The following is a 25501-nucleotide window of genomic DNA, read 5'->3' on the forward strand; positions in this document are numbered from 1 at the left end:
TGATCAAGTAAAATTCTGGCACACTACTGCAAAGAGCTCAACATAAATATAGAAATTTAAATGATAACATATTACTGACAATAGAATAATTTAGAGTAGCTGTGTCTGTGCAATCTGAACTCAGTTAAAATTCATGCTCTTTAGTGATCAGCAAAAGATTTTTCTGCCATATAAAACAAAGAATAAAGTTGCCAACTCAGCCACATGCCCCTTTTCTCCACCCCAACAGTTCATACTCTGCACCATCTGTTTTAATCCCTCACTAAGACTGCATCTGTTGCAGAAGCATGAATCTCAGAGCACTTCAACCATTGTTTTAGTTTCATGTCATACCAAATCCTTCATTTTTTCCACATCCAGAGGCAGAGGTGGAGAGGTAAGTGCGTTTCAGGGGTGCAGAGATGTTTTCTACAACATTCAGCCCTTCAAATAAGTTTCCGTAATCTGAGCAGCAGCTTTTCTCAGCTCAAATGTATGCGGACAACTAACTGCAGCACTGAATTTTGCCTGGAGAAACCACCCAAAACACTTTCAACAACTTCAGGAACACAAAATCCGATAACCCATGGCAAATCGATCCAACCATCTCACTCCACAAAACAAGTCAGGCCACAGTCAGATCTTTAATAAAAGCACTTTTGAGACACTGACAGAGAAGATAACCCAGATGTGACAACTTCGAAAATCAAGTTGGGGTAGAAGCGTGTCACTGGTGTTTTCAGAGAATCAAGCATGATTCCAACACGTAATCATCCCCTCAGCAGTGGTTTCCTCAGTCATTCACAACACATTAAAAGGCTGTTAAAAATTAAACACCCCTTCTAGAATTGCTGTGAAAGCAACACAGAAGGTTCTTGGTTTTGATCAAAACTGTAATGGAAGAGTGTGTGTGTGTTTGTATGCATGTATGTATGCATGTAGAGGATGCACCCACCATGACTTTAGTTAGGTAACCAGAGTAGTGATCTGTTCTCACTAGGGAAACAAACTGACACTTTCTTGGTAAAGGGATCAGTTCTGCAATACTGAGAGGATGATAGAGAAGGGGCTTGTTCTCCAAATGATCTCCAGCATACACAAAAGAGCTTTGGAAGGTTGAATCCCTGTATGTTTTTCTTTGGGTAGCGCCACCTGCTCAGTATCTGTAGTGGTCTGGCTTGAATGGCCCATCTCTTGATAAGCCTAGGTATTTGGCCTGCTTCTCACTCAGCTTTGTCAGCTTCACACACAGTTTATCCAGGTGTGCAGCAGCCACAGCTTCATCCAGCTGAAAAACAAAGCATTGAGATAACAATATTAGCAGAATGAAGTCCTATTAGTCACAAAAACTCATAGTCAACTGTGGGAACAGAGTATTAGAAAATCAGCAGCAGCCCCAGGAAGGATTTAACAGGCTGACACAGGGAGAGCAGTGAACAAAGTCTTCTGCTAGCATCACCTCTGACTGCAGAGACCCTGAGCATCAAAATGCACTGAGACTGAAAAGCCTCAAGCTTTTCAAGGAGTCAAATCCTGCTCAGGATTAGTAATACAATCAAGTTCATTTCAATCTCATTTACACATTCGCATCCATTGACAAGAAGAGAAATCAAACTTTTTGGAGATAAGAATATCCAGTTTGGTAAAATACAGCAGAGTCCCAACCATACTGCCACTACAAAAACATTTCAACATATTAGTCTGCCATCATAAGATTGTAGAGATGTTCTGCTATTGACACAAAAGAATACATCAGGTTTCCAGATATCTTATCTTCGAGGTATACATGTTAAGAAAATTCAATCAAGAAAGAATTGGTTCTTACCAATTCAGTAAGAATCCTAGAATCTATAATCCTATATATCCTATGGAGGCTATAATAAAGCCTCCATAAAGAGTAAAACCAAAGTGTGCAGTGGAAAATATGTTAACAGTATATATAACTCACTTATTCTTTGGGCTTTTCTTTTTCCCAGAGGTATCAGACAATACCCACCTACTATCTTAAGCAACTGAAAAACATGAAGTTATAAGGTAGTTAAGAACCACAAGAGATGGGTACAAGAGTCAAAACTAGACAGTAATGGGAAACTTCAGTTGTTACATCAGAAGGGAAGGGAGGGCCACAAGAGCCTCAAAGGTGGAAAGGATAGCATTAAGTAATATAAATATAAATTAACTTGCTGAGTTACATAAAAACTAGTTTTAAAAATCACTTCTAACTCCTGCAATATACAAGTATTCATTGCTAACGAAACAGACTTAAGTCTGAATTTCCAGCAGCAGAGGAAAAAATTATGATATCCCCTCCATATAATCAAACACATGTGAGAAGCTGTAAAGCATTCAAAGAGAAATAAATCAACAATGAAGGACCAGATCTTCATCTTGTGTGAACCAGCATCTCCTGAATGATTCAGTGTCTAGCCCTAAATTTCCCACTCAAAGGCTGTGTAGTAACTAGTAATTGCTCTAAAATAATTTTACTTCAATGAACCAACTAATAGGATGAAAAGTTACATTTATACACAGTGCAGCTCCCTAGGGCTCTACCAGCTGATTGCAAGTAAAATGGAACTACTAAAACCTATTGAGAAGCAGCATGCTCCAAGATGTGCAAGAGAAATGACTGAAAAACAAAGATCAAGCAAAGAACGTAGCAGTGAACCATGAAAGCTACTGAATACACGGAGGGGTCAGAGAATCAAATACACAAACAAAAAAAACCCCACAACCAAGAACAAGCCCTGAGTGAAAGAAAACCTTACTAGCAAGATGGGATTTAAAAGGGAAGCAAGTATTTAAGTTTGGCAGATCCTGCCAAAAGATTAAAAATTGAATACACATCTGGCCAACTGGTGTGTTTCCAGCAAGACTGGTTAACCCCACAATTTCAAGAGAAGCTGTTGGTGAGTCGGGTAAACTCATTCTTACCCTGTGCACACAAAACCAGACAGCTGAGCATAAAAAAGGGATAGGTTTGTTACCAAGGACCTAGATACAATAGTTTGGTTAGATTTCTGGGGGAAATAGACATCATTTTCTTTGATTGCTAAAATATAATTTTGATGAATACCTATGACAAATAGGAACATATTCTATAATGCAAGGTACTTTGTACCTAAACAGGAAACATTAGCCAGAAAATTATCAAAGAATAGGCAATATTCGCCCAAAAATTATCAAAGAAAGCTCTTCTACCCATCTTCCCTTGGTCCTGACATGAAGACAGCTTCATTCTTTGAAATCCTCTATGAAGAACTGTGGGTAAAGAATAGCATTTTGCCACAATGTGTGTTCCTAAACAGATCGCTGCCATATGCTAAACAAACAAATGCAATTCAGTTTAAGACATTGATTTGGGCATTAATACTCATTTCCAGTTTCAAGTATGCTTACTACAAATTTTTATTTAGGAGTTTTATTAGCAACACTGGACTATCCCTTTCTCAAGGGGACTGACAATAAAATATTTCTTCTGAAGAGGATGATCAACAAGCTCTCTGACACATAATCAATTCCCACATTAGATCTCTGGTATACTTCATTTGACTATTAATGGATGGTTTTGGAAGCTTAGAAGTTCTTCAGCAAACACTTCATAAACAAGCCCAAACATACATACTCTATTTCCCAAATGAAAAGCATTTTCACATTTAATGCCACATCTGGTTGCATTTCAAAGGCAGTGGGATTTAACTCCAGCATCTTTTTCAATGTCTATCTCAAATTCTCAGGCTTGTTTTGAAAAATTAAAACCAGATTAGTTTTATAAAAGGAATTTGAGAGTTATGACATGATCCAGATTTCTCCAAGAACAAAGAATCCACAGATAAGTTTAAAAGGAAACCCAAGGGAATCTGTGTCATGAATATTTCGTGAAAATATTAAGACCAGATTGCGATAAGCTCTGCTCAGGTGCAAATGAACCCCAGACTCTTTCAACCACGGTAAGGAGACAAAAAGTCAAATGATGTTTCCTAATCATCCTGAGGCACTGCAGGGCTTCCCAGCATCTCCAGGTGGAACTCCCAGTCAAGCCGAAAATGGAAACGCGAACATTCCTACTGCATGTGACAGATGAATCCCAGTTCACAGGACTCAACATGTCACAGTTCAACATGTCACAAAACCCAGCCCACTTCAGATTCAAGAGGCTCGGCATGACTGAAGTCAAGAATTCATTCAGGGACAGAAGATCCCTGAGAACGATGAGTTCATGCACAGACAGAACTAGGTTACCTTGCTCCATTTGACCTTGGCTTAACTCACCTTCTTTGGAAGGAAATGGACTCCAACAGAGTATTTGTCACTATTGGTCCACAGCTCGATCTGTGCCAACACTTGGTTGGTGAAGGAATTACTCATAACGAAGCTCGGGTGACCCATGGCACAGCCCAGGTTGACTAGTCTGCCTTCTGCTAAGAGTATAATGTGGCGGCCATTCCTCAGTGTATACCGATCCACCTGAGTGGAAAACAAACCAAAACCAGTCAGAAGTGAGAGTACGGACAACATTTACTCATGCAAAACTTAGTAAACAACCTTCTCACTCCAGCAATCCAGCAGCAGGCTTGCAAAATGGACTTAAATTACAACCGAGATACATACCACTCAGTTCCCAGTCAGTATCCATCAAGTCTGTAACTGTTCTGATTTCATACAACATGTATCTTAGTATATGCTTCTCATCTAACCACTTATCCAACTCTTCTAGCTTTTCTTTCTGCATGCCTGTCATCTCAGATGGTTGTTGTGGGAGCATGCTGCCAACAGTGACATTTAATTCATATATGTGTGTAGTTATAAGAACTGGTGTGGAGAAACAGGAAAACACATTTACATGCAACAGCGTTTGCATCTAATATAGGGGTCACAGTCAGATTCCTACAACATTAGCTCTTCGCCCTTCACACCTGTAGGAGATTTTAGAATATTAAAGCTTAGAATTCAACGCCAATATTGCCCATAAGTCACATGAATATTCAGTATTCACTGGTATTCATTGTTCATCTCTAGTACCCAACAGTTGAGAGTAGATTAAATCTCTGAAAAGACTGAAAAGATCAAAGATCAACTTTGACAAGGTTAGTCATAACTTACACAAATTCATTTATCTTGTGTTTTCATACCATGGGTATTGTGAAAGACTTAAGATGCTCCCTCCCCACACTGGATTTATACTTTTAGTCTCAGAAGTTTATTCAATTGGAGCAAGAGCAAGCATATCACTTGGTTCTTAAAGCTCTAGCCTGTAACATAGGTGAAAAGCCACATGGCATCTGCATGAACTATCTGCTGCAAAACATTCCTACCCAGGCTCTTAGAAAGGAGTTCAAGGAGTATTAAACCTTCAGAGAAGGTGTGCAGTTGCATGCCTTTCCTGCATGCCTTTCCCAGCAATTCCACAGAGATTTCTGGGATTTGGATGCTGGAGATGGCTTTCCCTGCCATGCTCAGCAAGACCTGTATGTAAAGAGAAAAACTACCTCAAACAGAAGCCTGGGATAAATTCTTTAATTTCTCCTTCCTAAGAGGACAGCTAGACAGGATTAGAGAGATTTTTTTTTTCCCATGGCATAGTTTTTGCATTTCTTACAGACAGTGTCTCTTCAGTATGGATCACTGTGCTGAATCCATTAAAAAAAAATCACAACATGCAGCATCAGAGGACTACGGGAGGAAGTAATGAAACCAGGGAGGAAGGAGCCATAAGCAATGGACTCAGAATCCTGAGGAACTGTGCTGTAGCAGCAGAGGGGAGAAGCCTGAATGTGCATACTCATGTTATACCCCTTGCATCTTCAGGCAGTTTTATTCAGAATTAGCAAAACAGTTACAATGGCATTCCATTATGAATGACAGAATGGGTGCCAGTATCAGTAACAGCACATCTCAAGTTCTTTTATTTGGTGCATGATACTCAAGGAAAAAGCCAGGAAATTCCACGTGATCAAAACAGTTAAGAATCTGTCACATTAAAGTAAGAAGCACCCATATACTGACACAGCTCCCGGGCAGCTGCTGGCTTGTTTACATGGAATCACAATCACAAGCCTCATCCATAGGTGCATAAGGCTGATTTATAAACTCAGAAAATTACTAGAGAAGTAAAATTCAAGTCATCCAATTGCTAAGCTTATTTGGAGACTCTGCAAATGTCTTCTCCCTTTCCTAATTTGCATTTAAATTGCTCCAGACTCTGCCTGGATTGCACTATCCTTAACACCTGAGAAGAAATCACACAGAGCCGGAGCTCACAGATCCCACCCTGACCTTTCCCTCCCCTCCCTCTACAGCTGTGCTTGTAACACAAGTCATTTTCTAATATCAGAGTGCAGCTGGCTGGGATATTATCCAGAGCAGACCCATATTAGAAACTGCCAGGTTTTCAGGCACTCAGTTGTACTTTGAAAGCAACGGATGAATCTGCTTGGCACAAAGAGGCACCTAGAAGCGGCACACCCACCCCAGTGCTCCTAGAGATACTTAATGCAGTTTTTAGCTGTTGATCTTTGATCTTTCACATGTACAATACGCTCAACACTCTGGGCAGTGGGCTTCACAGCTTTTATTGTTTGAATAGGACCCTCCTTTGGGGAGGTTCAAACCAGAAGAACTCCAGGATAGGAAGCAGGCCTTACATTAAGCCATAGAGACTACCTTGTCTCTAATTCTAACCTTTTAAAAACACCACATGTTGTCTTTAGGCAGATACTTGTCATGATTTTCAGGACTTGAATTAAATTGCATCTTGCTGCGGGGCTGGCTCCTTTAAAACATCATAGTTAAGGGACAGAGACTCCTACCTCCTCCAAGAGGAATACTTAGAATTTTTCAGGCAAGACTAAGAGTCACACTGCACATCCACATACAGGTGAGTTTGTGCGCTAGCCTAAAAACAACCCATTTAGTCTGACACTTGCTTTTTCAACAATTCCAATTTCAGTTTTGAAAGCTGAGCAATTCAAGAGCAAGCTTTGCTCTCGAAAGCTGCAGCATCCCCTAACAAGGAGCTTGTTAGTCAGCTCTAAGGTCACAGGCAAGAACAGACTTGAACACAGTTAGAAATTGGGCTCAAATAAATCTGGAGCTATACACTCACGTTCAGTGTCCCAAAAGAAAGCAGGATATTGCAAAGACTCTCAACTGCTTGCTGGAAGTTCAACATGGGTGGCCAATAAGCCACAGGGGAGTTATGAAAATTGGAAAAGCAGATTGAAATCTAAGAAAGATGCTTAGATGTGTTAAAAAACCACCACATACCTGTCCCAGAAATCTGCCGTCAGCAAGCACACTCCCTCTTCAAAAGGGAATGAGAAGTTGTTCTATGCCAAGTTAGACAGCCTGGTTTGCCTTAAGCAATGTTCCCTCTCAATGCTGGTGTTACGTAACAATTTTACTTGAGTTTAGTTCTGTTTCTTTAAGCACTGTTTAATTTCAGCTGCACAGCTGAAATTTTGAGACCTTTACCTGCCCATGTGGATACAGCTTTAGATGGACATAAGCACACAGTGGGAATGCAAGTGAAGCAAGCATAAAACTTCCCTCCGTGTCTGCACACGAGCAGACTTATGGTCCACAGGTTTCTAAAATGAAACCATGGAGCCTGGAGGAGAACTAAATTTGGCAGAGCTCCAAACAGGCTTTACCAAAGCTTCCATCTCATAATAAAAAGTGCTTTGAAGAGGTGTGAACTTTTTTTCAAACCTTGGTAGAATCTCAGAATACATTATCCTGAGATTCATTCTAATACTGGCACTCTGTGTTAGGATGGAGATTTTTCTAGTGCAAGACAGCTCATTAGCAAGCAACTTCCTGCAAGGAAGTTTAGATCAAGGCAATCTACAATCTGTAATGGCCTGTTCTGTATTCACCATCTAGGTTATTTTTTAAAGATAATTTTGGCATTGTTTTCAGCTGGTGGCTATCAAAGAAAGCCCATTTCCATACCTTACCACCCACACCCCAAACATCAAAGCTGACTTCTTGTAAGGGATGAACATTATGGAATTGTCTACACAATCACCACCAAGAAAGCAGACTTGTGTTTGCAAGGAAAGTAGGAACATATGGACAAAGATCTATCCCACCAGGCACTCTTGCCAGAGACCATGCTGTAATCACAGGCACTGGCCGGAACCAATTGCTTTAATATCAATACAAAAGAGTTATATGCAACTGTTCTAGGCTAATGGGAAAGAGTAGATCAGAATCTACATTCTGACCAGCCTAGAGCAAGATTAGCTCCCAAATGAGCTAAAAACAAGAGAGAAACATCTGAAAAGATAGTCCTCCTCCAACCTTCTCTGGGGCATGACACTGACTGGCTTTTCTTTCCAGCAGGAAGCCTGTGCAAGTGCTGTCTCACCTGGGGCTTTACATTCACAGCCTCTACTGCATTTTCATTCAGCCACTTGGCGTCAACTTCCACATCAAAATGGCCAATATTACACACTATTGAATCATCCTTCATCTGCTCAAAATGCCTGTAAAAAAAAATTTTATCAATAGTTAATGGACACAAGAAAAGACACACACAAAACACACACGACCTTCTTCCAGCACAAGGATTTGCACTGGTCCATAGCTCTCCTCCTCAAGAAGGAAGGAAGAGTCCTTGTCCTACTGATCCCATTTGAGCCTCAAAACTAACAATCGGGCAGATGCAAAGCCCAGTGAAAAAAATATTTAAGCTTCTAGCAAGGGGTCTTCCTAAGGATATGAGTGTGAGGAAAAACCTTTCTAATATGGAAAGTAAAATTAACTTTTGAGTTGATCAAAAGTAGAGTACCTGCAGTTATTCTGCTCTTTCCTACTACTTGTTTTTAAAGTTTCCAGCAGTTTTACATCTCCAGAGTCTAATGGCCTTATCTCTTCCCACTTAATTTGACCTTCTATTCAACATGTACAATCACAATGGCAAAGACAGGAATGAGTGTGTAGAGTGGAGGGACTATAAATTGAGATCTAAGAAGTGATAACAAAAAACGGCAGGGTAGTTTATTGAGAACAGGCTAGTTTCAATCTGCTATATGTACTTACAGATGGAATCACTTTCAACCTCTATCTTCCTCCCCCGCCTTCTGCTCACACTTATCTGTCCTATCTTGAATTCAGTTCAAATGCTTCCATTCTCCAAAACTGTCCATCCCTCTACACCTTTTATTGATTCTCCAGCATTAGATGCTGTGAGACAGGAACAATTGCAACTCAGCAATATCCTACAGAACTGAAAGACCAAAGTCCTGATTTCCAGAACTAAATCCAGATGTCCAGAAATGAGACCTATGTGCTAACCCTCACCATACTGCTGACAAGTTATGACTGCATAAAATCTAACTGCACAGTGTTTTTTTTTCTACTAAAGCAAGTGGCTAGGCCATACCTGCCCTGAACAATGTCAGTGCATCCGGTGGTGGTAACAAAAATATTGCCTTCTTTGCAGGCCTCCTCCATGGTTGTAACTTCATAGCCTGAAAAGGAGAGGGGAAAAAAATATATATATTTCCTTGTCCCATCATCAACACTTGTTCAAAACCAGACTACAATATTATGACTAGTGAAGTCAAAAAATCTGTGCCAATGTTTGATTAATGGAGAAAAAGTACTGAGCATACTCTTGACTCATTAAACTCCACAGTAACACAAAAATATCTATCCCTCACTTCCAATTTACCTATTCCAATAGGTAAATCCATACATTTAACGCTTTGTTTATATGTAGAATACATGGGACAGCTCTCAGCTTGGATTCAAACAGTCAAGTCTGCAAACAAAAATGCACCAACAATTCTTGCAAGTTCTGATTATGTATAAACAGAAATGGGATGAATTGGTACTAACAAGCACTGCTACAGGAGGAAGGCACAGAAGTGTGGCCACAGCTTCCAGAGCATGGCTGGGGCACTGGAAAGGCAGAAATCATGGCACCGCTCTCCACACACGTCTAGCAAAAGTAAGACCTGGTGTTATACTGTGGAGACTTCTAGTGAAGTCTTAATCCAAACTAGAAGTTAGAGCTGCCCAACCTGAAAGCAACCAAACTATTCAAAAATCTAGTTTACAGCATCACGAAATGGGGTGCTTCCCCCACCACATAGTTTCTATATCCTTGACTCCAAATACATCTTCAAGGACTATATTGAACTCCCTCCTGCACAGTTGTAAGGCAAGAGTTCCTCACAAGATGAGTTGAGCTAGAGAAGTCATCTTCACCTCCAGGAAAGGAACAGGGTTAAAGTGCTCTGAAATAGTCTCGAGTGGATAACACTCAGTGCTCTGCATGGCAACCCCCACATGAGATGCACCAAGTTCTACATCTCCTTTGGTTCTCACCTTCCATAGCTGCCTGCAGTGCGTTGATGGGATCGATTTCGGTGATGATGACTCTGGCTCCAAAGCTCCTCAGGGCCTGGGCACAGCCTTTGCCCACATCACCATAACCTGCCACCACTGCCACTTTTCCAGCAATCATGACATCTGTGGCACGTTTGATGCCATCAATGAGGGACTCTCGGCAACCGTAAAGGTTATCAAATTTGCTCTGAGGAAGAAAAAGTAACACCTTAGGACAGATGGAATTTGTTCATAAGCAGAAATCCCTTGGAGAGCCAAAATGGATGTATACAAAAGTACTATGAACCAAGAGGCCAACAGTCTCTCCAATTTATAATTATAAATAATTATAATGAGGGATGGGAAGAAGAGCCAGGTTTGATGCTTTCAATTATCTGTTTTTAATCAGTATAGCTATACCTGATACAGGCTTCACTGTGCCCCTGGTGAGAGGTGCTTCACAAGTGAACATATGTGCATGGGTCATGCATTGGGCTTGTTCCTCGCTTGCTAAAGAGGTAACCCTAAAACCTCAACTGAAAGCCCGAACAGCTGTTGCATAGAGGTAGGCCTCAGTTTGCTAAGCAGATGTTGATCAATTGTACTGTTGTTCCTCCAAATGGATCAAGCACCACAGCCAAAAAGCAGCAGCAGAACATCCGGCTGGTTAGCGAGCATGAGGTTACATCTTCGAGGCACACGCATACCCCACAGGCAACAAGCAGCAGGCTGCCACACTAATCAGCCTGGGAGCAAGGCACACTGCAGGCAGTAGTATTTCGTGATACCAGGAACTGCAAGTGTTTTTCATCTCCTAACGCATCATCCTGCATCTTCCTGATGTCATATTCACTTATCAGCTTACCATCAGCCAGACCTCCAAATCAAAACTGTGTTGCTCAATCAGAGGTCCAACAGTATTATAAACCTTCCTAGACACAGAAGCACATCTTGCTGTGCTGATTTTTGACACTCCACTATATTCTTCTCGAGTCCCTTGCTTTGGCAAGCGATGGGTGGATGGACAGATCAAATTTGTAAAGCTTTACAGAAGCCAAAAACAGAAGAACTCCAGCTATCAAGGTCATTCTCTGCAAGGCAGGGGGTGAAGAACTCCCCATCCAGAGCAAAACCCTGTTCTCAGAGCCTGCAGCTATGTTTTCTGCGGCCTTAAAACACTAATTGCTCCTGGCGTTACACAAGAGAAGTACCACACTGTCCACTATGAGCAGTCTTTAGAGTGTGAACTTCAATGCAATCAGCAGGATTGAAAACAGGAGCTATCTTGCAGTTATGGCTGGTGCTCTGAAATATGAGAAGTGATGTTACATGAAAACGTGGCAATATTTAAATTTATCTTTCAGAATCACAACTTATGGCTGTAAACTTTTATTATAGAAAACGCAGCAATGGCTATGTGCAAATCATTGCTGATGCATTATCTGAGCTGCTTCAGACTATATCTTCATATTATTATCCTAGCCTCAAGACTTGGCCATTTGCCTACCTGTAAGTTGCTCTCCACAGAAGAGCCTGACTCCATGCCCACAAGTCTTGGCACAGGCAAAATTGCCATAAATACTTCAGAAAATCTGTGCTACCAACGCCTCAAATGCCAAAGGTAGTAATATTTAACGGCATATTCTTTGGACCACTAGAAGATTCTCCTTGCTCTTTAAGTATTCTTGTGAAGGAAACTGCTGTTTTCAAAACAGATTCCTCATCCTCAAATCCTCCACTTGCATTCCAAGTTTTCCTGACATCAATGCGGTCCCATTCCCACAAGGCAAGGGATGCACTGTACCCAGCATTACATTTGGATGGCAGCGGTGGAAGGGAACTGGACTGCCTGTCCTCTCTCCAAATACTAGTATAGAAAGGAATTCATCATTTAAAAGCTGGAAACAAGTCACAAATAGCCATCTGGAGGAGTGAAGTTTGTCAGTTCAGTAGATGTCTTCCTGAAGAACTATAGTGTGCAATTCATATCAGTGCTTGAAAAGAAACACTCATTTGGCACTAGAATAAAGTTGGTTCAACTCACCCCCAGTGAATCTCTTTCTCTAAACTCAATATATTTTTTTAAGAAATATCTGAAATTTCTCATCTACTGAACAGTTTTAATAGCCATTGTTCAGGAGGCATAAATCCAGGCAAAAAGGATGCAAGAGAACAGGTTTCTTCCAAAAAGAACTGAATTCCAGCCTATTGTCTAAGAAATAGATGCCATGCACTTGAGCTACTCTGCAGAGAAAACCGGCCAAATGACAGTGAGAAATGCCAGGCCCTGCAACAGGATGATGCCTGGGACTGAGGCTAGCCTTTGTGTGTCCTCACAGCCACAGGGCACCGAGAGGTCTGTCCTGGAAGCGCTATTTTGCTCAGACAAGCTACACATCAGCACTAGCTATCATAATTCTTCTCCTAGAAAAGTACTTTGAACTGAATGGAGAAGGGTAGCTTGAGAAATATTTCTGGCAGTCTGTCATAACTGCTCTACCACTCTACTTTGCTATTCCTGTGCCTTTTTTCCAGCTTTTATGCCAGGCTAGTGTATGAAGATACTGAGTGACGACTGGCCCACTGCCACAAAGACTGAACGTAGCCTAGTGCAGCCATAATTTCCAAAGGTCTTTTCATATTGTTATAATGCAGAAAGAAAAAGGAGAATAAGAAGTAGTACACATTGTCATATACAAATTCTTGATTTCAAAAAACAGGGGTGCTATTTAGAACTGCACATCACATCATAGGAACATCATAGGTTCCACTAGCTCATTTTAATAACAGGAGTGAAATGGTGAAAGAATTCAGGCAAAACCAACTCATTAAGAGTAAGAATAAGTAAAAAAAAAAAACTCCATAGGAATCACAGCATCACAACACTGAACAAGTCAGTTTACTTGAATATAACACAGAAGAAGAATATAACACAACTAGCTGCATTACCTTCGTGACAGAGTCATTAACATTGATGGCTGGCACTTTCAGGGTCCCATTGGCCTTCATCTTGTACAGGTTATGAACTCCAGTGGTTGTCTCTTCTGAAATACCTCTAATCCCTATGAGGAAAGCAGAAGGATTCATCCTAGTTAGAAACAACACTGCATATGAACACATCTGGATGCTGGAGCATCTTCCAGAGGCCTCCGTTCTGGATGTGCTCTGCAGGAAGCAGGGAAGACATGAGAAACTTCATCTGTGCTTTCAAGCACAAGTCCCAGGCTTCAAACAAGTTTCTCTCTCACAAGGATAAATTTTTCTGGAAGAACAGGAAGGAGGAAGAAATCTGCTGAAAAAACACAACAGATGCCAGAAGGTGAAGCGTTTTCCAAAGAAACAATGAGCTACTCCTGCCCATTCCTAAAATTAACACTGACAAGCAAGAAAAGGGAGGAATGACTCCAAATAAACAATTTGGAATCTGAAAGCATTACTGCTTTCATCTTCGACTGCCCTTCTCAGACAATATCCCATTTCCAGCGGTGGGAGGAAGAGCTACAGTTAGACAAAGATCACAAGAAGTTTGTGGCAGAGGCAGATATAGATCCTGGTTTCCCAGTCCCCAGGCACAAAACTGATCTCTGAGATCACCCATAGCACTCGTTCTATAGCAGTTAAAATATATGCATTAATGCTTCGTTACCAATGCCAGAACTATTTCTGAGTAGAAGGGGAGTGGGTATTGATACCAGCCATACTATGTATTTTAGCGAGGAAATGAGGAACAGTACATGCCCAGGAGGAACTGCAGAGGGATCAGCTTCATTAGATCTACCAAATTGAGTAGATAAAGCACCGAGCAGCCCAAAACCACAGGGATTTCGTCACAGTAAGAACTGACTCTAGACCAAGGAAGGATGAGGTGCTAGTCCACTCCTTCACAAAGTGGATGGTAAAAAAGCCTTCTCATTGAAAATGGGTAAGACGCCACCTCAGTGGTGCTTCTAAAGCTTAATTCAGTCCTGTAAGCTGACTTGAAGGGAACAGAGAGCCTAGGTAAGGCTCTAAAGCACTTGGATCAATGAAATAACTCAAATAATTCCCCATCCTCAGTCCTCCTGTGGTTAAATCAGTTATAGTGGTAATTAAACACCACCACCCTTCCCCAGTCTAGACAAAAACAAAGCAAAACTCAAGTTTGATGGGAATTAATAGTAGAGTTAAAAAAATAAAAAAAATAAAATGAAATACATCTTTGTTTGAAAACTCACCCCGGAGTAGGAGACCAGGGACACAGCCCTGTCTAGAAGCACAAATATCCTTGTTCCAAATCCCATCCACAAGCTGAAGTCATAACTGCGTGACCCTGCTCAAGTGTTTTAGGGACCCTGACATCTCAAGTGTCTTTTGACTTGATAGCCAGTTGTCTACAACAAGTTTGTCCAGATATGCTGCAAACTCTGGATAGTTCTCCTAACCTCTCAATAATACCTCATTGCATATAAATTGAATTTGCCTAGTTGCTACATAGGGCAATTCCATGACTACTTTCAAAAAAAAAAAAAATCTATCTGCATAAGAAGTTACTCCTAACTAAAAACACAGTAAGTTTTAGAATAAACCTATGAAGTCTGGCTGAATTTCAGATGTAGAGGACATGATAATCACTTTTGCTCATTCAGATCTTGAGGCGCACTGCAAGACACCTATTTTACTGAAGTATGACACACAGGGTGGGGGAGAGGCAGAAGGAAATAGGAATTCTGCTCAATAAGACAGAAATTACCACTAATAGTAGCAGGATTTTATAAAGAGATCCATGTAGCTTGTAGCATGGATCTTTTATAAAGAGATCCATGTAGCATCCACTTGTAGCTAATTCAGACTCACATAAAAAGACAGATGAAAACAATGAAGTTGTTTTACATAAGTCTGAGATTTATGCTGAGATGTTGCCTCTCCACATAAGTGACCACTGTCACTTGCCACTGCTGCCCCCTGCCATCCTCCAGCAAAATCCAGAAAGATGCTCACGCAGGGAAGGAAAGGTAAGGACATCTTGCATTCCTGTCACAGCTGAAAGACAGAAAGACTAAAATGTGTTTAAAAAGTCATTCTCAAAGCCCCAGAAGGCTTAAAACGTCTAGGAAAGCAGCTCACTGCATCCCACCACTATCTGGGACATGTGTCTGCAGGACAGGCGCTCCAGAGCAGGGGAGCGGGCACCCACGACGCCCCCTCGCCCCGGCACCTGCAGTGGTCTCAGCACCCAGGGGCAGCTCACGCTCCACAGGGAGATGTCGCCGCCTAGCGCTGCCAGGAGAAAAGGCTCCAAGACCTTGGAAGAATGTCCCGCACAGAGGGAACAGGAAGAAAGCTCTTACCAGCAGAAGGCTCCCAGGCATAGCAAGTGATCTTAAATCATCTGACCTCCTTTAGCTTGCCTGACAACATGTGGATGCTCTTCTGGGTACAAAACTGTGCATGGTGCTTTCAAAAATTGCTGTGAACTGCTCCACCCCTAGGTGAACTATGCAAACCATGCAGACAGACCACTTCAGTTTAAAATTTTCAAGTTTGACTCAGATTATCCTTCAAAATGGAATCTGCACAAGTGACAGATGCCTCGATAGAGTCTAGAAGACTAGAAGGGTTAGATTTCTTCATGCCCAGTATCAGAAATGCTACTTCTCTCAAACACTAGGTCCTAAAGAGCTCCTAGTGGAAGCTGCGTCACAAATTCCAGGCCCGCAGCAGCTCTGCAGTTGTCTTGGGGAGACAGATTTGGCTTCCCTCACTAGCAGGTCAACCCAAAGCATGCCAGATGGCTGCCCAGACTTACCACTCCTAAGAGAAATGGACAGAAAGCAAGAGATATTAGCTCTCCCTTTTGCTTCCTGACCAGTTAGAAGTACCCCTATAAACAGAGGCCAGCACCTCTACACAGAAATATGACTCTCGATTAGGCTGATTTGCCCCCAAAGGTCTGTTTCATCAAACTTTCAAGTCTTAAGACAGCCACTCTCAACTTGGTTTCATGTAGACAGAACAAGTTCAGGCTTTTGTACTTTCAAGGCTTGTTTGGAGAGGCAAGACAAACCAAAAGAATACTGTCTATGGCACAGCTAGATAGGGTAGCCTTAACAAGTCTACAAAAAGCAGCAATTTACCAGAAATGACAGTCTTCTACTAGAACTGACTCAACTAGGTACAGCTGATTCCTTCCCGTGAATGAAATCATTTCTATGAGGTTGTGACAGAGAACTCCAACTCAAAATTGCACCCTCTCTTCTGGTCTACCTGGAGACTGAGACACGCACTCCCACCTTTCTTCAAAAGCTCTCCAAGTTGAAATATCTATGCTTAGATTTTTCTTTAAGACACCTTTACCTTCAAGAACTTGATGTCATAACTTTCACTGACCAAGGTCCCCCTGCTGCCCCCGGCAACATTTCCATCTGGACTCATCTATTTTGAAACTCTGCAGTAAGAAACACCACAGGCATCACTAGTTTCAATGACATTTTGCAGAATGGACTTAACTATGGAGAAGAGCTTACAGCAAAGACAAGTTTGAATTGAAAAAAAAAACTTGCTAAATATTCAAACCTGCTTTGCTCTCCTATCTGATAAATGAACACATCCACATTAATGGATCGTAAGTGATCCAGTGTTCTCATTCCTCTCTGAAGAGGATCCTTCGCACAGATTTGAGCTCAGATGGCTTTCTCCACTCTTCAGGTCTTAAGTTTTCTCTCTATTTATCCTGGTTGGAGGGACACTTTAGTTTACAGGAATAAGCCAATAGTATAAAGTCATTCTGCCCTCTAATGGCAGGCTGGATTAAGAGAGAGGAAAAACTTGTGGTGTTAAATAGACACATGGAAGTTCTCAACAATTCCTAATTGAGGAAAACTTGAATGAACTATAGAGACTAATTTTCAACTGTTAGTTTAGTCCTAATGTGCAACTAACCTCTACTTATTGTACAAGTGGCTGAAACATGGAAGACAGACAGTTCACTCTGAAATTAGGCCAGCGAAGTTGTCCAATCCTTAACTGGCAAAAGACACTTTCAGCTGCTCCCTTCTATGCACAGCTCAATTGCATATGCTAACATCTGAGCAGCAGAACCTTTGCTAGATCCTCAGCTTTCCCCACATCTCCAAGAACAGCACATACTGAGACATCTCCCACACTCAAGGTTCAGTCTTTCCCAGTATTGTGCCTGCTCTGCAGACATTACTGACCCTAGGGGCCCTATCTCCCCTCTAAACAGGTCATTGAACTGTGACATTAACCATTTTCAGGGACCTTCAAATACCACAAGCTCTTGATATTTATTAGCCTCTAATTATCTTCAGGGTACCAAAAATGCTAGATACTACATTGGTATTTGGTACATTTAAGCAATCTTTGCAGCACAGCGCTCAGTGCCAAGCTCAGTTAAAGAGATCAAGACTACACAGTGAACCCATTTCAGGAGGTTTCCCTGTTTCTGAGGATTGCTGGACTCAATAGCAAAACAGACCAAGTTCTGTCAGCTTCCACAGAGATCAGTTTTGGCAAGTTTACGGATTTGCTGCAAGAAAGATTTTCAGCTATCAGTCCAGATGCCCCACACATTTGGGCAACAGAAATGTTGACAGGTAAAGACATCTGGCCTAGGCTCTTTAAAAATGCATCTGGAAAGGTCATTCCTGCGAACTGAGGAATCAACTCCAGGTACAAGGGATGTTGCCTTTGATGGCAGACCAGAAAGGGATGCAAAGACAGGAGACAACTCAAGTACTATTGCTTCAGTTCACCATGCAGAGACAAGTAAAACAGAGGAGGGGATTAGAGGGCAGAAAAAAGGGACAAATAGCAGGAGTTCAGACATGTGGAAGACAGCTCAGTGCAAACAGCACAAGGAACAGGGATACAGTACAGATGTGTTACATGTGTGCAGCAGAGGACCAATTCTGCAGAACAGAGGATATGAACATGAAAAATGCATTTTTGAATCTGTGATAATGGCAGGAGACCACATGTGGTGACTGATCTTGATGTTCCTTGGTATCAAATGACAGGAAAACAAGAGGACTTTTAAAAACAGAGTCAATCTAGGAAACAAAGTCAAACTTTGATGGAAAAGTATGGATCTGAGCATGGCTGAGCAGATAAAGGAAATATGAGATTAGAATTCAGATAGTATCAAGGTTTTCACTGCAGAAGAACAACTGACACCAGACTCAGGGTGACAAAAAGCGAAACCAGTCACACAAGCAGTTTCTCTTCCTTGCTCACCGACCCTCAACGAGCTCAGTGACAGGGAGCCATCGCAGCCATCTACACTTGCACAGCTCCGAGACCTGCTGCTTTCTCATCTTTTCCCCTCACCTTATCTTCCTCTTAAAACAGCACAAGAGCCAGGTCAAAGTTGATCCAGTTCAGCAACCTCAATTTCAAGGACCACAAACCAGCAGCAGCACACCTCATAGCATCAGTTCAGTTTCTCTGCGTCCCTATTCCTGTTTATTTTATTTTTCCATATGCTAGATCAAACAGGCCCTTTGGCATCACCAGGCCTCTGTGGCTTGCAGCAGCAGCACAGATGGACACTGTCAGAGCTAAGGAGAAGCTGCCACGCTCACTGGCACAGATCAGTGCACTACTGCAGCTCAGGCCAAATTCACTCCAGATAAATCATTTTACACAAACACATCAGCCACATCACCCAAGCTACTCTCAGCTCTACTAACCTATATCTACAGTAATTAATCAACAAAGCAAGAGGCCCAAACCTGATTCCATCAGCATCTTTGCCAACAAACCAGATAACAGTGAATGTCTTGTAGTTTTTATCCTGCAGAAAACTGTTCCCTGTAGAATGTCTGCAGGTTGTCATGAATTCATCCACATGCGCACTAAGAGGATGAGGAGGGTAAAGCATGAATCTTAAAAAAATATTATTTGCAAGCAGCAGCCACTAAGTAATTTTAAGACCCAACCCATTTCCAGAAGCCCCAAAAGCACCACTTTTCATTTTCAGGTAATCGGTACAGAGTAGGATGGCCAGAAGGACAGGTCACAGCAAGTACAAAGGAAAGAGAAACAAGAAGCTCCTCTGTAAGAAAGTAATTCTGGCCTTGGACTGTAAGTAATTTTCATGGATACACTGTAGCCTGTTTACAGATTCTTGTCTTCCCCCCATCCCACTCTCTTCACCCCTTTCAACAAGCAAGGGATTCCCAGGGAATCCCAAGAGCAGCTCTGTCTGATGTTACAAGCTGCGAGTTACCTTTCAAGAGCTGTGGGTATTTGGTATGGACTAGGTTGGTCAGATCTCCACCATCATCCAAAATCATGTTGAGAGGCTGCCCATCCTTGAAGTACAGGGTCTGCTCAATGCACCACAGATACTCCTCGTCCGTCTCCCCTTTCCAGGCGAACACTAGGCAGAAACACACACATACAGGTAGCCAGTTTCTTACTCAGCATGTAGCAAAGTAGATCCTTACCCACATCCCGAGGCCATAAAAAAAACTTCTGCATTGGGAAAGATAGTAGCACAAGCAAAAGTGAATTCACTTCACTTTACATTGCAGGTCACAAACTTGATCAAAATTGTATTTGCTCCCCTCTTACTCCTCTACATCAGGAAGAGGAAATCAGAACAAATCAAACTAAACGGACCTCAGCAATGCCCCATATTCTCCCTTATTTCACCCTGTGCTGCTAGGAATTGGAAAGAAACACTGGATATACTGATACAGGCAGATGAAAAACAACTATAGCAACAGCTAGCAAAACAGAAGAGGCACCATACATTTCACCATGAATTAAGCACCAGGTATAAGCTCTTTAGCAACCTTGAAATTACATTCTACTCTCCAGTCCAGTGCTAAAATCCAAGCTGCTCTTCTCTGTTCTTCTTAGCACATGTGACTAGATCAGTAGCTCTACCACTAGCAACAGGTTGCCACTGCTAACATGTTTTATCTAGCACTAAAAAATTTTTGCTTTTCCAGGCATCTGTATTCCTGACTTCACTCAGTACTTGAATTACAGTAGTACTCTGCTATTCAAACACATTAACCTTACAGTTTACATATCCCAAGTTGCGATACCTTCTCAAATTGCCCTGTTTTCATTGTTTATATAGAATATTTTAAATCCATGCTACAAAACCAAACCTGCAAGAGGTAATACTAACAAAAAAGAGTAAGGTCCCAAAAGTAAGGCAGAGGTCAAACGTTTAGACAAACACTCCACCCCTAGGCTACTCTTAGCTGAAACTGGGATGTTATTGAGAACAGTGAGGAAGGTGATATCAGGTCTGGACAGTCTCTCATGATGCCCTGATAACATATGCCAGACACGGGGGGGAGGCGATGCCCACAGGGGCCAAAGGAGGGACAACTTTTTTTTGTTACTTTAAAAAATGTATGACAGTTGGGAAAAGATTCATAGCAAAAGGTAATCATAACAGAAATGGAAAAGTGTCCAAAACAGAACCAGATTGTCAAAAATGAGATTTAGCTTCTGGCAGCACTCAGGCTCAGGCCATGCAGTTCCTAACATGCAGACTCATGAGGACTGTATGTCCCAAACCGAGCAGTGCAGCAGACAGCTTAATACATTCATACGGAGGAGCAGACATTGCTATTTACCATAAAAACACAAAAATAAAACAGCAGCATTTTGATCAATCATTTCAGGGATGTTAGACTGCAAGACAACTGGCCCTGGCCTTAAAGCATTTTGAGCATTGACTCTGTGACTGTCACAGGGCACACTGCAGTCAACATCTCCTCCCCAACACCAGTTAGCACCAGGCTTACTGGAAAGCACTAGACACCTGTTTCTGAACACACCTACGCACCAATTTCTTTATTGCCTAGCCAGTTTAATCATCTTACTGACCAGAATTAATGCTACCAGCAAACAACGTGAAGCCTTTGTAGTCTAACACATGATCAGTCATTCTCAGGAGTGCTGGACTGTCTGATGCAATATAGCTCAAATTGAGTGTCCTATTGTGTAAGAACCACTGCTTTGATGCAGTATTTGTATCCTAAAGCTTGCTCTTAAGAACTTGATTTGCACACAGTTTGATTTAGCTAGCACAGGCAGTATACACTAATTTATCAAAGCCAAATGAGAACAGACTTACCAGGGATACCAGCTTTCGCAATAGCAGCTGCCGCATGGTCCTGAGTTGAGAAAATGTTACAGCTTGACCATTGTACCTGGAAAACAACCAAGGTTTTATTTACTGATCAAAGTTCTGAGATATCAGGCATTCTCTTCCAGAAACAGGAGTTAAAAGGGGAACAAGAGCAGAAAGACATATTAGTGCAAATTTCTGACCTTCTCAGTAGCTCTGCAGAAGCTACAGGATCTAAGTAGGACAGGGAGAATAATGCTACTTAGGGAGGGTGCACAACAGAGCTTCAGCTGTGCCAAACATTCAGCCATCTCCTTTCCCTTGACAGCCATAGCACACATTCAGCTATAGATCTGCAGCAAGTGCACAGTATGGTGACTTTAGAAAGCCTGAGTCACTAAAGTTCAGATTTTCAGGAGTGCCACGTAGCAAGTGTCCAGTGAGGAAGATGGACACACAGCAACACATCTGCTGGAACTCAGTCAAAAATGCAGCTTGAACACTACATTCAATCAATACGCAATCTTTAAGATTATGCTCACCCAACTCTCACTTTGTGCTCCAGGCATGGAAGTTTTTCCAGCTGAGCTAAGCAATTTCCACCTAGATTTCATAACTAGGTTCAGGCACCTAGAAAAGCAACAGCATGTTGCTGAGTTTCATTGAAAAAGTTATCTGTGAATCTTTTGCAACTCACCAGCTCCCTGGAAAGCTCTGCATCTGACAGACACATGCTTGAGTTCTTACTCTATCCCCTACAAGGATATCCCCCTGACTGGCAGGTATTTGCATTAATACTCTTCAGAGCAAGGCTACAGCAGCAAGCCATGGGGTTCCCCATTTGGGCCTATACACTCAGTGTTTGTTACTGAAAACACCTGCAAGGAGTGTAGGAAAACAGAAATCATGAAGTCAAGCCCTATCCCTACTCACCTGCATTTTTTGAGAGCTCCCATCATGGCAGCGCAGATGCCATAAGGAGGTATCACAAAATTCAAAGTACACTGAAAATTTGTAGGTTACTTATGCTGGAAGCAAGATGCAAGATAAAAGTCTCTTTTCAGCTTTGCATCCCCAGATGTTTTACAGCAGTTTGGGAAAATGACTAGGACCCAAGAATAACTGGCATAGCTGGTAGGCTTACAGGCTAATATTTGTACCCCTACTGCTCCCTGGTTATGAAATGGACGATTTTAAGCACCATTTAGAGAACTCATGTAGACCTGAGGCAGAGTATAACATCTTTGCTGGCCTAGCCTAAAAAAAGGGATGCCAAATCCACTACAGTGCACAGTGAGCTCTGGAATACGCTCTTCAGCTCTGAACAGCAGAACAGCATGCAGCCTACAAGTGTCTGGACCAATCCCACACTTTGGGGCAGAAAAACTACAGAGAGAAGGGATTTCAGATGAAATACTATGTGCTTAGCATAATCCAGCTCAGGAGAAAAAGTATGTGGATTGTGCTAAGAGGCCCTAGCCCTCTGTTCATGCCCTCTGTGACACTTGGATTTTATTCTGAAAGCCAAGCATAGGACATGATGCAGTAGGTGGTTTACAAGCCCCTCAACCTTTAATGCACACCAAAGAAACCAGTCCAAAGTCACACAGTGAGTTCAAAACCAGTGGAGTCCCTGATCACTGAAACAGTCTCCCCTTTGTACCTCTGACACAGCTCAAGGGCCAGCAGGAGCTCTCAGATGGCTCCATTAGTTTTCGCTGACTTTACCAGGACATGATGTGGTCCTTAATCCAGGTTAATCTGTGCTGGAGGCAGCAACTAAAGATTCAGCATTAGCAGCATACCAGCAACAACAGTGCATGCCTGAGCACAGCAGAACTGTGTGGGCGCAGCTTTTGGCACAGCTCCTCAGGGTGCTGTGCACACGGCTGCTTTCAGGCCACAGGGGCTGCTGAAACCACCATCCTAACCCTGACTAAAATGGTCAGGAAGATGCAGTTTGCCTGCAATCCCAAGGCACATGTATCCGAGGTGACAAGCCTTTTGCTGAAGGAATGAAGAGGCAAGGCATCTACCTGGAGACTGCAGGGTGGTCTCTTCTGAGAGATGAGAAAACATGCCAGAATCACACAGGGTAGTTACAAGAACAGAAGCATTGCCCTAGACAGAGCACAACCTAAGAGCACACTGCAGGAGAAGCTCAAAGCACGTTACCTCAGCTCCCAGCTCTAAAAGGGTCTCGATGAGAACCGCCGTCTGCACGGTCATATGAAGGCAACCTGCGATGCGAGCACCTTTCAGGGGCTTCGTCGCTGCATACATCTCCCTCATCTTCATCAGCCCTGGCATCTCATTTTCTGCGATCTCAATGGCCTTGCGACCCCAGTCTGCGAGGCTGATGTCAGCTGTGGGCAAAGGAGGACAGGTGTTGGCAGTTAAACAGCTGAGCCCTTGGCACCTATTCACACACTTGCAGAGAGTGTTGGCTGCAACAGCTGAATAGGACACTGAACAGTTGGGGGGACAGTTGAGGGGAAGACAACGCCCATCCCTGTTGTTCCTTGATTTTGGTACACAGGTTTTCAAACTAGCATAGGCCACACTGCAACCCAACATACAGAATCCCTGAGGCTCGCTGATTCTGGCCCCTAGCCCCAGGCACCCTTCGTTACTGATATTGTCCAGAGTCTATGGACTATGGACTATGAATTCACTTCCTATTGAATTTTAATTTTGTAGTACCATGACTTGCACATGCCGGGGCTGCCTGTATAGCAGTAGCTTCCACACTGAAAACAGGCTGGGCGTGTTATTGCCCACCAAAGTAACAGACCCTTCAGGTGCTGAACCCAGCCCAGCTGCTGCTGCTCCCCCTTCCCTGTAAAGAAATAAGCTTCAGCCTTTGATTACTCGGTCAGACTATTTTCACTCAACTACCTAGCAGGCACGGCCCATTTAAAGCACAAAGGAGAATCAGAGCCTCTGATGCAGGTGGCCTGGTCGAACACAAACAAGATAACTGCAAGATTTGGTCCCAGAAAGAAGCCTCGAGGCCACTGAAGCCATTGCCAGCACTTCAGTAAACTGCAGGGCAACCTTGACACCAAGGGAGGCCACCGAAAAGCCATGGCAGGTGGAAGAACCGTGGAAACCACAGAGACAAGAGCAGGGTTTCTTAAACCCCATCGCTTCTAAAGGCTCCTCGCTCTCACGTGGCTGCTCGAAAAGGCTCTGCACCATTTTGGGTTCACAGACCTTTCCTCAAAGCTGAGCTCTTTAGAGGCTCAAACCTTGGGGTCAAAAGAGCCTTTCTTTGCATTTGGCCTTCATGCGACGTAGAACTCTTGGGGCACGGGGGGCGGTGAAGAGAAAGAAGAGGCCAGAACCGGGAACGCTGCTCTCTGCTGAGGCCGGCGCCAGGCCCGCGGGGAGCGCAGGGCTCGGCCCCCTTCCCGAGGCGCTCGGTGCCCGCGGGCAGGGCCGGCGCGGAGGGCTCGGGCTGCGGCCGCTCGGCGCCCCCGACCCGGCCGGGCCGCTGCTGCCTGCGGCTCCCGCCAGGGCCCGCGCTCCGCTCCCCGCGCGGCCGCTGCCATTTTCCCTCCTTCCTCCCTTCCTTCCTTCCTCCCTTCCTTCCTCCCTTGCAGGCCGCAGCGGGCCCGGCGCGGCGCGCTGCACTCACCCACTTTGTAGGGCAGCTTGTCCGACATGTCGGCGCGCGGCGCGGCAGGCACGAGAGGAGGCAGCGGCGGCCCCGGGCGCGCTTTAACGAGAGGCGGCGCCGCCGCCGAGGGGCGGCCCCGGGCCGCGCCGCCACGTGCGCGCCCCGGCCCGGCGCGAGGGGCCGCCACGCTGCCCTGGAGCCCCAGAACCACGGGCGGGCCCAGGGCCTCCGCAGCCGGGCCGGGGCTGGATGTGGAGCCCCGGGCTGTGCTTGGAGCCCACAGTGCCAGAGCGCGGCCCAGCCCAGCGCCAGGGCAGCCCTCGGTGGCCCCCCAGCACCAGAGCACGCTGCAGGGAAGGGTCTGGCTCCCCTGAACAGAAGTGGGCCCTGGGCAGTGCGAGGGCAGCCTTGGAGCCCCCGGTGCGGTGCAGGCACCTGAGCAGGTCCCGGTGCCAGAGGCTCCCGCT

The 25501-nt window shown here is 43.6% G+C and overlaps 1 protein-coding gene across 1 annotated transcript; it reads right to left on the minus strand.

The window, feature by feature from the left end:
• Positions 1-609: 609 nt before the first annotated feature.
• Positions 610-25150, minus strand: AHCY (adenosylhomocysteinase). The gene is made up of 10 exons (XM_026042488.1): positions 25053-25150; positions 23588-23778; positions 21419-21494; positions 19544-19696; positions 13267-13379; positions 10318-10525; positions 9368-9455; positions 8351-8468; positions 4252-4446; positions 610-1267 (listed from the first exon to the last, which is right to left on the minus strand). The coding sequence occupies exons 1-10, from the start codon at positions 25078-25080 to the stop codon at positions 1136-1138; spliced, it is 1302 nt and encodes a 433-aa protein (XP_025898273.1). The 5' UTR covers positions 25081-25150; the 3' UTR covers positions 610-1135.
• Positions 25151-25501: the final 351 nt, after the last annotated feature.

Source organism: Nothoprocta perdicaria, unplaced genomic scaffold (assembly GCF_003342845.1).
Source record: "Nothoprocta perdicaria isolate Ctin4 unplaced genomic scaffold, notPer1 scaffold_305, whole genome shotgun sequence".
NCBI lineage: Eukaryota > Metazoa > Chordata > Aves > Tinamiformes > Tinamidae > Nothoprocta > Nothoprocta perdicaria.